The following is a 15,114-nucleotide window of genomic DNA, read 5'->3' as shown; positions in this document are numbered from 1 at the left end:
TGCATTACCTTTTAAAAAACAAAGCAAAAAAAAACAAAAAAACCTTGCAATGTGTATGGCTAACCTGGTGAGAGTTAATTTTCCTTTCTTTTTAAGATCCACCTACTAAAGTTATTGATGCACGTGTCCCAGTAGCCTTTTATATAAAACTCATTACAGCAGTGACGAATAGTAATAATACAATGCAAGGCATATAATGCAGATGTTTATTATGTTTGCTCATGTATATTTAGAAAGTAAGCGCACGCTGACTAGATCAAGTAACATTATTTTATTCTTGGAGATATTGATACTGTTCCGATTCAAAGGGGAGATGGTGAGATTTGGGTCTCAAAGAAGGACAGATGGGAGTAGCACAAAAAAGGTCAACATTACAAAGCTTCCTATTCATTGTGATGGAAATAACTGATTTTTATCTGTTATTTGAGTCACACACAGTTGATATAAAGGCTGAGAATAAACTATGTCACTTGCTGAAGTTCATCAGAAGAGGATCAAATACTAGTTCTCTTTTTTTTTTTTTTTTTTTTTTTTTTTTTTTTTTTTGTTTCCGTCTAAATGGATTCTTTCCATTATTTCCATAGCGCATACTTCTAAAGATAAGAAGATACAAATGGCAAGATATATATGGTTGAAAGTGCAAAGGTTCCCATACTGTGTAAATCTTTGATTATGTTGTAAAAGTGTTGCTTCACACATAATGTTATGCATTATTGTTCCTAATGCAGCTTCAAGTGCCAACAAGCATACAATCCGACAATTGCTTATAGCAGTATCAGTGGAATTTCATGACCTGTAACAGGGGTTGTATTTCACTTTTTGGGGGGCTCGTTCACGTTGTAATTTTCTGTTGTACAAATGCAGCAATTCTATATTTTATGATGTTATTTCCGTGTCTCAATTGTATTTTACTTCCTTGTTTCAGGAAAGTTATTCAAGTGCAAAGACCTGCCTTACGTTGTTGAATTTTTCCTAATGTTTTACAAAGATAAGCCCATAGATTGGCTTATTGATCATTATCTGTGGGTGAAAGTTTGCAATCCTGAAAAGGACGCGGTAAGTTTTTGATGTGGAGCATTGCTAAAAGCAGTATGACCATCCATCCTTTATTTTCAATAAGACAAACACAAGTGGATATCATTAATGTGTATCTAAACCAAAACAAATTATATAATGCAGCTTACCCAATTCGTTTAACCTGTTGATTCTGCAAGTTGAACGCTTTTTTATTTATTATTGGTACTTCTATAGCACCGTCAATTTATGCAGTGCTTTACATATGTATTGTACTGAGTACTTAATTACACACAATCCAGATATGCAACTAAATTGCTGCCATTTCACACCAGTTTGTCCTTAAGTATAAAAAAATTACATCCTTCCTTCTTTTCAGAGCCTATACATCGCATTAAACTAAGTAAACGGTAACAAGAAATACAATAGGTAGAAAATCTCAATCTCTCTCTCTCTCTCTCTCTCTCTCTCTCTCTCTCTCTCTCTCTCTCTCTCTCTCTCTCTCTCTCTCTCTCTCTCGTTGTGATTAAATGTATTTACAAAATGTCAGAAATAAGTCCCTTTGGTAGCAGATGGTTGCTTTTATGTGTTTCTCTGTTTTTTATAAGTTGTGTATATACAGCATTTGTTTACTGTAAATGGAGTACTTCTGCTGGGCAACAAGGTTGTTTTGGTTGCATTACACAATATAGTCTGCACGGACATTTGAGAACATAAACAACTTGTAAGGTCTAAGGCCAGTCATACATGGTTTGAACCGACCGAGATTCGAACCAATAATGGGCAGGCTGAATGTACCCAGTTAATTGAATGATCAACTTTGGTACAACCAGCCTGCCAGATTTGCCAGATTTACACCGCCCACCTGCTGGGGGAAGACAAGTGATTGGCAGCATTGATTCCTCTGTTAGCACTGTATGTGCCGATGGAGGAATTGTGCAAATTTCTTTCCTGCAACTCGTGGTAGTCTTGTTCCATAGGTCAATACATTTTAATATCAGTATATCAAAGCTTCAACAGTCTTTTGAAAGTAAGAGCAGTCATGGGATCACACATAAGCATGTTAAAGATCTACAGTAGGGTTGCCACCTATCCAGTATTGACACGGACAGTCCGGGTTTAGACACTTTTGCCCAGGTTTCTGTCCAGTGACCCAGACACAACATCCTTCTAGTCCCATGCATCAAGTTAACCAGTTCCCAACCGGCGCACGCCGATGTACGTCGGCAGAATGGCACGGGCAGGCATATTGGCATACAGGTACGTCCATTTTTAAAAGCCGCCCTGCCATCGTGTGCGCGTCGCCGGTGGCACGCTCGTGTGCCAGTCGGGACCCCCGTGAGTCTGGTCACAGGTCCCACGGACTCGATCGCCGTGGGGTTCCCCGTGATCTTCTCACGGGGCGGCTGAACAGGGAGATGCCGTTGTAAACAGCATCTCCCCGTTCTGCCTAGCAACAAGTGACGCTGATCTCTGCTCCATGTGATTGGGGTAGAGATCAGTGTTCACTAACACAAAGCCCAACCCCCCCACAGTTAGTAACACGCCCCTAGGAACACTTAACCCCTACACTGCCACCCCCTGGTTAACCCCTTCACTGCCAGTGTCATTTACACAGGAATCAATGCATTTGTATAGCATTGATTGCTGTATAAATGACCCTGGTCTCAAAAATGTCCGATGTGTCCGCCACAATGTCTCAGTCACAATAAAAATCGCTGATCGCCGCCATTACTAGTAAAAAAATTAGTAAAAATGCCATAAAACTATCCCCTATTTTGTAAACGCTATAATTTTTGGGCAAACCAATCAATATCGCTTATTGTGATTTTTTTTTTTTTTTTTTTTTTTTTTACCAAAAATATTTAAAAGAATATGTATCGGCCTAAACTGAGGGGAAAAACAGTTTTTTTTAAATATATTTTTGAGGGATATTTATTATAACAAAAAGTAAAAAATTATGGGTTTTTCAAAATTGTCGCTCTATTTTTTGTTTATAGCGCAAAAAATAAAAACTGCAGAGGTGATCAAATACCACCAAAAGAAAGCTCTATTTGTGGGGGGAAAAAAAGAACGTAAATTTTGTTTGGGAGCCACTTCGCATGACCGCACAATTGTCGGTTAAAGCGACGCAGTGCCGAATCGCAAAAAGTGGTCTGGTCTTAAGCCAGCAAAATGGTCCTGTCTGAAAGTGGTTAATCTGTCCCGGGGATAGAGCTAGTGTCGGACCAAGTTCCGGCAATGCGCTCCACTCAATGGGCTACCCCCCACCCAGTGAGAAATTCTGTCGGCTGCTCCTGCTTGTTCTCACTGCTGTGCTTTCTGTTCTACGCCCAAACCCCCGCCGTGCCCAGCGTCTCTCCCCCCGCGCCCGGCGTCTCTCTCCCCTCTTCGACTCCACTATTTACTTTGCAGTTATTGGTTTCTGTCCTAGCAACCAATGAACGCTTTTTCTGTTGTTCATGCAATGCATAGTGGGAGGTAAATAGCCCTAGCTAGGCTCCACCTACCAGCTCCACCCTCCAGCTCGGCTCTCACAATTCATTCCTTGCTTGCAGCGGCTTCTGGGTAAGGCAATTGAATGGATGTCTAAAGGGGTCGGGGGGGAGAGGATATAATGGGGATGGGGTCTCTGATCTCTGGAGGTCTCTAAGGAAGGGGATGGCACTGATATAAGGGAACTTTAAACTAATGAGCCTCTCTAAGAGGGGGTACTGACTTCTGGTCAGTACCTTTTTTCTTTTTTTTCAGATCCTCAGAGAGTTCTTTGCCATGAGGTGCTATGTTGAACTTCCAGTTACCAGTATGAGAGCGATAACACCAAATTTAACAAACCTGCTCCCCATTCACACCTGAGACCTTGTAACAATAAGTCACATGACACCGGAGAGGAAAAATAGCTAATTTGGACATTTTCACTTAGGGGTGTAGTCACTTTTGTTGCCAGTGGTTTAGGTCGGGTTCACACTGGTGCGACAAACGCTCCGACATTGGGTGGTCATGTCACACGACGTGTGAAAAATCAATGTTTCCCTATGGGAGCCATCTTAACTAGTCAACACAAGTCGGTCTGACTTTGAAAATGCTCCCTTCACTACTTTGGTCTGATTTTGATCGTACTTCAGCCCATTGAAGTCGAATCAACGTCGGATTGCCGCCTTGCCCGATACGATTTTGGCATGAGACTTCTGCTCTGATGATCTTGAGCGGGAACTCCGCAGCAAATTTTTAATAAAAAAACGGCATGGGTTCCCCCTCCAAGAGTATACCAGGCCCTTCTGTCTGATATGGATTTTAAGGGGAATCCATACCAGACCCTTATCTGAGCACATGGCCCAGCCGGTCAGGAAAATGGGTGGGAACGAGCGAGGACAAGGGCCTCTTTCCGATAACCCTGCCGTTGGTTGTTGGGGACTGCGGATGTGGGGACTTATTGGAATCCGGGAGCCCCCTTTAATAAGGGGGCCTCCAGATCCTGGCCCCTCACCCTATGTGATTGAGTATGGGGTACATCGTACCCCTACCCATTCACCTGGGGGAAAAAGTGTCAATATAAAAAACATACTAGACCGGTTTTTAAAGTAATTTATTAGGCAGCTCTGGTCTCTTCCGACTTCTCCACGCTCTCCTTCCTCTTCTCCGCACTCTCCGGCCTCTTCTGGTCTTTTGATTCTCTTTTGCTAGCGTTGGCCCGATCTTCTCCCTCATCTTCCCTCTTCTTCTGATGTTGACATGACGCTCTCTCCCACTGTAATGTCGTGTGAGCAGTGCGGAACGACTTAAATAGGCATGGGGCGTAGTCACCGGGTGATGTCATCCGGTGACCCCGCCCCTTATGACGTCACCGCCCCATCATGCCCCGGGCGGTGCCCCTCAAGATTCATACCAAACACTGTGCCTGGTATTGGCAGAGATCCAAGTCGGATGTGTGAACCCGGCCTCGGACATGGCTGTATGAGTTATTTTGAGGGGACAGCAAATTTACATTGTTATAAAGGCTGTACACTAACTACTTTACATTGTAGCAAAGTGTCATTTCTTTTTGTCACATGAAAAAATATAATAAAATATTTACAAAAATGTGAGGGGTGTACTCACTTTTGTGAGATACTGTATATATTAGAATTCCAAAATGTAAAATAAGTTTTTTAGAAATCCATGTAGCTACTGCCATTTTCATTTTCAGCAAACATTTTGTTTTTCTCTTCAGAAACACTGTGACCGACAGAAGTCCAATTTGCGCATCAGGTACCGCCCCTCCCTGTTTCAGCATATTGGCACACATTCTTCATTGGTTGGAAAAATACAGAACTTAAAGGTGAGATGAGCTCCTCCATTCCCATCCACGCACTTTAAAATGTTGCATCTGTTTACATCACTTATAGGTGTGCATTGCTATGTGTAGACATTTTACTAAACTGAGAAACTCTATGGGCTGCCATTTCTCAATTCTCTTAATAAAAATACTGGTCATCTGGCTGTCATGCCATTGACTTTTGAGTTATGAATGAAAATGCAGATTAGAATTGTAGACTAGCATTTCACATGCTAACTGCATCCTGGTTCTGGATGAGTGTCAAGGCCAGGCAGCTAGCATTTCCAGAGGGAGTTCAGTTATTAGTGTCAATAATTTGTTTAGTACAGATTTCCAGCTTCAGGGGAATATATTAGAAAAAAAAAAAATGCCCTTTTATTTTGCTTGTGCTTTTTTTCAAATATTTCAGCTAGTGTAATTACATGCAATCTGCTTTAGTACGAAGTTTCTGTACTCCTTTCTTTGGAGTAGAACAAGTTATTATGAGCCTGCACTCTGAAGATTTAATTTAAGGGAACTGTTTGACAGAGTACATGGCATGGGTTTTAATGAGTACCGGTAATATTATATGATGCTGAATGAAAGCATAAAGTCAATATTTGGAACTGTCTGACCTTTATAAATGTTAATACTACATTATGAAGCTCATTGTGTATCATAGATTCAGCTGAGTGTGGTTTTGTGATTGTGCATTATGCTATTTGACTGCCTGCAATAAATTGATCTACTTACTCATTACCTTACATCATGTATTTGTCTTGCTGCTCAGGATAAAGATTTTGACAAGAAAGTACTATACAAACCACATCTTAATCCTCCGGCAAAACTTAGCACCAGTCTGAAGGTGTACCAGCAATACAATCTTGACAAAGCTTACATAGGCCAGGAATGCTTCTGGTCATTTTCTCCTGTGGCTGGGGACTATATCCTCTTTGAGTTTGAGGAACCTTTACAGCTAGACGGGTATGAGACATTCTTTCCATTTTTTCATATTTAGATTGTTATAAATATACATTTTACTTAAAGTATGTGTAATATAGTATATGTGTTTTAACTGCTAATGTCAGTATTAGACCATATTTAGTCCATACCATCCAGTGCTATAATAAGCGCTCCTCTATTTAACAGGTCTGTGTATGTTAATATCGCCCACCCCGATTTTGTGTATCTGTAACGAAAACACAAATTTCCAATAGCACATTAATCCACAACAGCGTGGTACTCCAAAGATGCTCCTCTAAATCTTGCAAGCCTTCTCGAACAAATTTTGTACATGAAAACCATAATTAGTGCTCAAAATTTGTGCAAAACTAACTCTCTCGCTCCCTCACATCAATCTGATCCCTTCCCCCCCATGCACAAAAGCATTAGACCATACCCTTACTCAATACGGTTCTTATTGGGGCTCGTTCACATGATTAAAGAGGGTTCTACACCATGAATAGAAGCAAATATTTCTGCTGAAGGTGCCTACCCACTGCTTGCTATAGTGCAGAGGTATGATTTTGATCTGTGTGTTGTCCTCTGTTCAACAGAAGCTGATCATTACTGTTTCTGTCAAACGGTCCTGCTAGAAAATCAACATTCGATCAGCTGCTGCAGCCAATGACTGCAATGCTGATCACTGTATTCTGACAGGGGAAGGAGTCTCTATGAAAATACAATAGCACAGTTGGGGAGCTTGTGTTGGTGCAGGAATCTGTAAGCTTTTATTTTTTCATTCATCCAGCTGGTTGAATGAAAAAAGAAAAAAAAAACTTCGGGTGTACTAGGGTTGCACTGATACTAGTATCGCTATCGTTGCCAATACCGAGCACATGCTCTGATGCTTGATCCGATACCTGGGCAGTCAGGGGTGATCGGTGTGGTAGTGGGGGGAGTTACAGGCACCAATCTCCCTGTATAGATTTCAATAATGCAGCTGAGAGCTGCTCCTCCAGCCCCCCTCTGTGCTGCTCCTCCAGCCCCCTTCTGTGCTACCCCTGTCCCACACCTTTCAGGATGGAGAGCGGAGGAGTGAGCTGGTAAATCAGGATTTACCAGCTCCTTCCTTTTCTGAATGAACAGTCAGTGATGACTGACTCTGTCCATTCATAACTGAGCACCATAAACTGTGTTTACGATGCTTCAGTTTATGAACAGGAGCCGCTGCCACCTGTCCATTCATCTTCAGTGCAGCTGAGGCTGCAGAGAAAGGGACTGGTGAATCTGTGTCCTCAGTCCCCTTCACTGTCTAAAAGGGGAGATGTCAGTGGTCTGTTTAGACCCCTGATATCTCACAAAACCCCCCCCCCCCCCCCCCCCAACACGGCTGATAAAATAGTAAGAAAAAATAATTGTAATAAATATTTAAAAGTTAAAATAAAAAAAATAAAAAAACACTGACACCATCCACGTGTCATCATTGCCCATCAGTGCTGCATATTAGTGCCACTGTAACATGACATTAAAAAAAAGTATTGGGTATCGGCGAGTACTTGGGGAAAAATGTATCGGTACTTGTACTCGGTCTTAAAGTGGTATCGGTACAACCCTAGTATATACCCATTGAAGTGAACAGCCTCTTTCTTCATCTGTCAGGAACACAGGGGGGGGGTGGAGAGGCTGTAGTTAGTGTGTGAGAGTTGATTGGAGGAAAGGGACACGTCTCCCTCCACACAGAAGAACTGTGTTCTGAATAGACAACCTGTCTGCTGAGCTCCCCCTCCCTTCCGACACAAATTTATCTCATGTTGCAGAAAACTTCAGAAGTGTCTCTTGCTGATAACAGAGGAACGAAGCATCAAATAGAAAAGACACTTGGAGCTTTGGAGAGAGATATGTAAACACAACAGATATGTGCTTTGCTCAAATGCAATGACTGAGGTTTACAACCACTTTAAGTGAGGGAGGAAAGTAAGGACTGGTCAACTGTAAGGCTGACTCTGCTTCGCGATTGTTGCCTCAGAGCAGTGGTAGCTGGTGCTAAATATTTTGGGTGGGCCGCAAACTAACGCCCGACTGAACAGGAAGGGTTTCCTGAGACCTGATTAGCCAGGGAGTCCTAAGAGTCCTTGGCCATTCGGGTCTCGGGATCAGCTTCCTAATTGGCCAATTGGAGCTTCAGGCTCTAATCATGTGCTTAAAAAAAGAAACTCCCATTGTAATCCATGCGTCCGGTGCCCTGCATGTAAATTAGGGGCCGGGTGCATGGATTGATGCCACTGCCTCAAAGTACAAGTTTATTTGTAGGTAATGCTTTAGAAGTAATTAATAATACTGTATGGTGGGCCTATGTGTTCATGGTTACCCAGAAACCAAGATTACATTGGTGGAAAGTGTCAAATGACCATTCATCAGTGCATCCTGTTATAAACCAGGCAGGAATAATGGCTGAAGAATGTACTAGGGAAGGTTCCACATCTATGCCTGCATGCTGTCACTTCCCTAAAGGAAGTAATGCAAAATGTGATGCGCTTGGGATACGTATTGAGAAAGTAAATATAGATCTAGAAAAAAATAATCAACAGGTCTGGATTTTAAAGACTTTGCCCACCCCGGCATCCATATAGACTGTTCTGAACACCATTTGGACGGAAAGCATTTGCGATAATGTGCCCGCTGTCACAGTAGTCACATTATTGGAAACTGGTCCCCCTGGCTACCATTCTTTAGTCTGGACCAGAGCGGTCTTTCATAGCCCCGTCTCTGTGCTAGGAGTGCACATTGAGCTTGCTCTCCCCACATAAACATTGGCCACCCAGCTATACATGTCTGCCATGTGGGCGTTGAAGGCCATCTTTTTAACTCTACATATAAGTGCTTGTAAAGGGGTTAAATCTGAATTCTAGGCAGATATGGATTAGTGATACACAGTAATAAATAACAGTGTAGGCCCAAATTTGACTTGGTATCAACCTCTTGGAGTCTCTGTACAGCAGGGCTAAAGTGTAAGAAAATGCAACACAAGGTGCCAGTCAGCTCAGGTGCTAATAGGAAAAGAGTAGGGTGGTATAGAGATGAGCTCACGGCTGCTGCCTCTCCTTTCACTGGCTGGGGCAGGTGTAGAATGACTAGGTATAATTTTCTTGGGCGATTTGCCAACCGGCTCCTGTACATATACGTCGGCAGTTTGAAGATGGATATCTCGGTAACTGCAGCAGCTGCTGCCACAACTGAGGTATCCATCTTTTGAGCCGGCAGTTCTGTTTACGATAATGGTGGTATCTGTGGTAGATTCACCGCAAGATCACTGTTATCGGCAGCAGGAGAGGGGCCACCCCCCCTCCACACTTTCCGCTGATTACCGGAGCCATTGGCAGCAGCGGAGGTGATCAGGACCTGTTCGTGGCTGGGGTATGGAGACGAGTGAGGGGAAGATGGCCCCCACTCGTTTCCATACTATATCAGGGCGGAAGTAACGTCAAAACGTCACTTCCGCCCATACGTCTTAAAGGGCCAATTTTATTTTATTTTTTTCTTGCATTTAAGTCCAAATATGAGATCTGAGGACTTTTTGACCCTCAGATCTCATTAAGAGGACCTGTCATGCTTTTTTCTATTACAAGGGATGTTTACATTCCTTGTTATAGGAATAAAAGTGACCCATATTTTTCTTTTTTTAAAACCGTGAAAAGCTAAAATAAATGAGGAAAAAAATTTTTTTTAAAGCGCCCCATCCCGACGAGCTCACGCGCAGAAGCGAATGCATACGTGAGTAGCGCCGCATATGAAAACAGTGGTCAAAACACACGTGAGGCCTTGCCGCAATCGTTAGAGCAAGAGCAATAATTCTAGCCCTAGACCTCCTCTGTAACTGAAAACTTGCAACCTGTAGAATTTTTTAAACGTTGCCTATGGAGATTTTTAAGGGTAAAAGTTTGATGCCATTCCACGATTGCACATTACAATTTTGAAGCGTGAAATGTTGGGTATAAATTTACTCGGCGTAACATTATCTTTCACAATATAAAAAAAATTGGGCTAACTTTATTGTTTTATTTTTTATTAAAGTGAATTCTTTCCAAAAAAGTGCACTTGTAAGACTGCTGCGCAAATACGGTATGACAAAAAGTATTGCATTGACCGCAATTTTATTCTCTAGGATGTTAGAAAAAAAAATGTATAATGTTTGGGGTTTCTAAGTAATTTTCTAGCAAAAAAAAATAGTTTTTAACTTGTAAACCGAGTCTGAAAAAGAAGCCTGGTCTTTAAGTGGTTAATGCAATAGGTGGTTCTGTGCTCTTTGAAGGTGCATCACTTCTTTGGGTGTGTTGCTCAATAAACAAAGGATGGTCTCAGCACTGCAGTGGACAAGCACATGATTTTTGCTTATTACTCTCTGCTCTTCAGGTTGGGTTAAGAGTATTTACATAGAATTTACAAGTATCCAGGAATTCTGCTCCCTGTTAAGAGTAGTAAATGGAGAGGGGGACCAGACCATTTGAAAACTATACTTTAGTTGTATCATCCTTGTAAGTGACATGAATAATGAAAAGATTGCACTTGCAGAAATAATAAGAAAGGTGGTCTTGTCTCCTGCTGTTTTTTTAAAATATATATATATATTTAACCCATTGTCACAGAACGTCTTTATTCTTCATATACTGTATGTGGCACACACCTACTACTGCATTTCATTTTTTTTTCCTTCAACTCGCCTATCTATTTAGCATTTACTGAATACGGTCTTGATTTCTGCCTTCCTCACACATGGTGCCTTTTTTTATTATAAATTTGCATTCTTCTTCACTTTTCTCTCCTTATATTGCTGCTGTCCCTTCTCCAACTTTCCTGTACCATCTATGCCTGCTGATAAACCTGGTGATGCACTGAAACAAAGATGGTCTCTCCAAATTGTTCTGGGGGGGGGGGGGAAGAGTGTGGTCAGACAGCTTGGAAAAGCTCGTATAGTAATGGTTTTCCCCCATAGTGAGCCAGCCCCTGCCTGTGCATTCCTTCCCTTCTTTATTGCTCATTTATCTAAGCATTATCGTTTAGGGATGAAGCCGACCCATACAATAATGTTAAATTAGCTGGATAGTATAGCTCATCTGTCCAGTTTCTAATGTCTGTGGCAAGCTTAAATTGAAAATGCCCCCAGAATCTTAGCAAGACAGTGAAGCTAAGTGGTAGCGCGGTTTTATTTCTGTAATGGTCCATCAATATGCGCAGTGTGGTTAGTGTAAATGCTTCTGAGCAGTGTGCTACAGAATTAATTTCCCATCGTGGACACTCTCTGAATGTTTATGTTTGCCTGAACTTCCTCTGTCTACTGCTGTTTTCTAGTGCAATTTAAAAACTTTATCGTTTAACTAATGGCAAAACTATTTATTTTTTCATTTTGGATTAAGGGAGGGTTATCCATTTATTTTTGCATACCTCCCAACTGTCCCTCTTTAGTCCTCATTTGTCCCTCATTTTGGTCTGATCTATATAGTTGTATATAAAATGCACTTTTTTCAAAGTGTTTCCTAGTGCTAACCCTTTAATCCAATTTCTAAATTGCTGTATTTGTAAATTTCATAAGCCAGTATAAAGGAATGCTAGCGGTAGAAAAAAAAAGCACTTGGGGGTTTAACCAATCTTGTGTTGGAACTCTATTCACTCTTCTTTTTTTAGAATAGAATTTCCCAGTTTTACCTGGGGAAAAAAAAAAAACTGGAACCCTTGTAACTTGCTTTAGTTTAGATTTGCTTATCTCGCTCTTCCTTCTTACTCTTGATGCAGTTGAGAAACTGAAAGCCAGCAAGGGTCAGCTACTGAGTAAAGTCTTCTGTTATGACTTGGAGGATAAACCTCAAACTTACTGACGCTTTTGTTCCGTAAGCTGCTGAATTCTAAGTTGATGGTTTTACCACATGCATCTTATATTTTTTTTATTGAAATTTTATGCCACTAATATTGATTACACAGGCTGTATGCACTTGAAGCTATTGCTTACAAACCATGGTTTGCATGCTACTTAGTGATGCTAATGTCACTTTTTTTATTAAATAAATGCAATAATAAAAAATCAAAGTGCAACAGTGCTGAACTCTGAAAAATGGCCTGGGCAGGAAGGGGGTATAAGTGCCCTGTAGGCAAGTGGTTAATCGGGTATTGGAGGACCCCCACATAGGAATCAGAGAGGGAAACCAGGCAGGGAAAGAAATAAAGGGGTATTTTTAAGACTAAATAATGTAGAGCAGTGGAAATCTAAAGGTGCTGCTACCAGTGGAAGATGAGATGATAGCTTTTCATTAGAAGCTGTTGTCCTTTACACAATTGTACAAACTTGTGGAACTAACATTGCACATACTTGATACTAATCACCCCATCAAAGGAATGTTTTTTTTCAAGTAAACATGACATGGACTTCAAATCGTTACAGGATTAAAGCAGTTCTATACAGTCCCTACATGTCAATTTAAAGTTATGTAAATGTTCTTGCTAGGATGGAGGTCTAGAATTTTTGCTTTTTCTGGACAAACTGCTGGGTTTGTCCTAGTGTGCTCAACCAAAACCCTAGACCAACCTTTCTCAACCTCTTGAAGACACAGGAACCCTTGAAATAACTTTTATGATCTTAGGGAACCCCTGCTAAAAATTACTATATCTAAAATTCATTATACACTAGTGTGGTGGTCAGTCGGAAGAATGCTCCTTACCCTTGTGGACATTGGGATGAATTGGCACCTTACAGATGGCTAAAAAGATCAATGGTGTCAGAGGGAACTTATCTGAGAGTCAGAAGTCGCTCAATGCTCAAGGAACCCCTAGAAACCTCTGGAGGAACCCAAGGGTTCCATGGAACCCTAGTTGAGGAACCCTGCCCTAGACATTTGGTGTAGTAGTTTATGCCATTTATTTAAGCCAGTAAATTCAATTGTTTAAAAAAAAAAATCAGCATTTCTTTTATTTATTTTTTCTATTTTGTTGTAATGATGGTAGAATTGCAAGTTCATCTTTTGTCCTTTCTGTATGATACAGGTCATTTTAAAATAGGCTGTGTTGATGTGATTATAGTTCATTGTGGTGTCAAAATATTTTAATGTGATTTTACACTGCTAGATTATAACAAGTAAGGCCTCATACACACTGGACTTTAAAAAAAAAAAAAATGCTTTTACAGACGTTTGGCGTTTTTGTTTTTTTTTGTCCAGCCTGTAAACGCCTCTGTTAACTTAGGTGTTCGTGCACATATAGGAAGGGGTTTGCATATAGGAGTTGTTTACAAGCTGAAAACACATCAGGAGAGCGGCTGAGGAGCAGAAAACCCGCTGAGCACACCTAAACATTTAAATGTGTCTAAATGCGCATAGACGCACTTAGACGTGTGAATTAATACATTCCAGTGGCCAAAATAAACAAATATTCTTGCCAGTGGAATCCATTAATGATCAAACACTTGACGTGCCTAAATACAATTAAACATGCTAAAAACCTATGTGCAAAATGCGGCTTTGGGTGGGTTTTTTTTTTTTTTTTTTTTTTTTTTTTTTTTTAGCAGCTTTTCTTCTGTCAGGAGTTCTAGCACCCAGAAGAGTAAAGCAAACATCCTGTGTGTGAGTCCCTATTTTGAAATTAGTTGCACCTTGCACCTAAAGTATAAGCATACGTGAGCATCCCTAGACATTTTATTTATAGTAGAATAGCGTGAATTATGGATATTTTTTTTCCCCAAGTACTTTTTTATTTATTCGGTTTTTCTTTTCTTTTTTTTTTTTCCATAATTTTTATAATTTTCTGAATAATTTGTACAAAGAAGAGGTTTTAAAAGTAATTTAGTATTTGTACAAACAAGAGGTTATCATACAGCATGTGTCAACGATGTATGATAACCTCTTGTTTGTACAAATTATTAGTTTTATTTTAACCACTTCAGCTCCGGAAGAATTTGCCCCCTTAATGACCAGGCTGTTTTTTGCGACGCGGCTCTGCGTCGCTTTAACTGACAGTTGCGCAGTCATGCAACATTGTACCCAAACAAACTTTGTCCTTTTTTTCCCCCATAAATAGAGCTTCCTTTTGGTGGTATTTGTTCCCCCCCTGCGGCTTTTATTTTTTGCGATATAAACAAAGGGCACCAATTTTGTAAAAAAAAAATTCGCACTGAAAAAAAAGACACTGGCAAGGAAGGGGTTAACACTAGGGGGCGATCAAAGGGTTAAGTGTGTTCCCTGGGTGTGTTCTAACTGTAGGGGGGAGGGGGTGGGCTACCAGTGACACAACAGTGATCACTGTTCCCGATCGCTGGGAACAGATCTGACATGTCACTAGGAAGAACAGTGAAATGCCTTGTTTACATAGGCAGTTCCCCATTCTGCCTGTGTACAAGGCAATGGTGGGTCGCCGGCAGAGATCGAGTCCGCCCAACCCGCGGGCACACTCCCGCGTGAGTCGCCGTACAGCTACGGCAATTGGCGCAGGAGTGCTGTACTGTCGCCGTATAACGATGACGGGCAGTCAGGAAGAGGTTAAAGCAACCTGTCATATTCAGATTTAGCTGTGCTGCAATGATACTGTTGCTTTACAAAGAAAAAAAATCTTCCAGCACATTTATAAACTGCACTTTACAGGTGTACGTTCTACTTGGCTTTAAGATTCTGAAGTAGGTGAAGAACTGTTCATGTGCCTGAAGAAGGGGGCTGGTCACATGTCCTTGACAGGTCACATGACCTTCTATAATGAAGCCTTCTCTGCAGTGTTCTGTTGAACACTTTGAAGGACATTGTAGTCTCCACGCCGCACTTTTTAAATAGAATGTAAAATGCAGGTGCAGTGTGGACTATACACTCACTGGCCACTTTATTAGGTACACCTTG

General features: G+C 41.1%; 1 protein-coding gene across 1 annotated transcript in view; it reads left to right on the top strand.

Moving 5' to 3' along the window:
* MGAT4D (MGAT4 family member D) overlaps nt 1-15,114 on the top strand; it is a 178,104-nt gene that overhangs the window by 137,509 nt on the left and 25,481 nt on the right. The window contains exons 9-11 of the mRNA XM_077476938.1: nt 926-1,056; nt 5,225-5,332; nt 6,099-6,292. Of these exons, the coding sequence (XP_077333064.1) occupies nt 926-1,056; nt 5,225-5,332; nt 6,099-6,292 (433 nt within the window). The remainder of the gene's footprint in view (nt 1-925; nt 1,057-5,224; nt 5,333-6,098; nt 6,293-15,114) is intronic.

The sequence above is a fragment of the Lithobates pipiens genome, unplaced genomic scaffold, assembly GCF_037356315.1.
Source record: "Lithobates pipiens isolate NorthernLeopardFrog02 unplaced genomic scaffold, aLitPip1_a1.2 Scaffold_13, whole genome shotgun sequence".
Classification (NCBI taxonomy): Eukaryota; Metazoa; Chordata; class Amphibia; order Anura; family Ranidae; genus Lithobates; species Lithobates pipiens.
The sequence above is the reverse complement of the archived record's forward strand: the minus strand, read 5'-3'. Positions and strand labels throughout refer to the sequence as shown.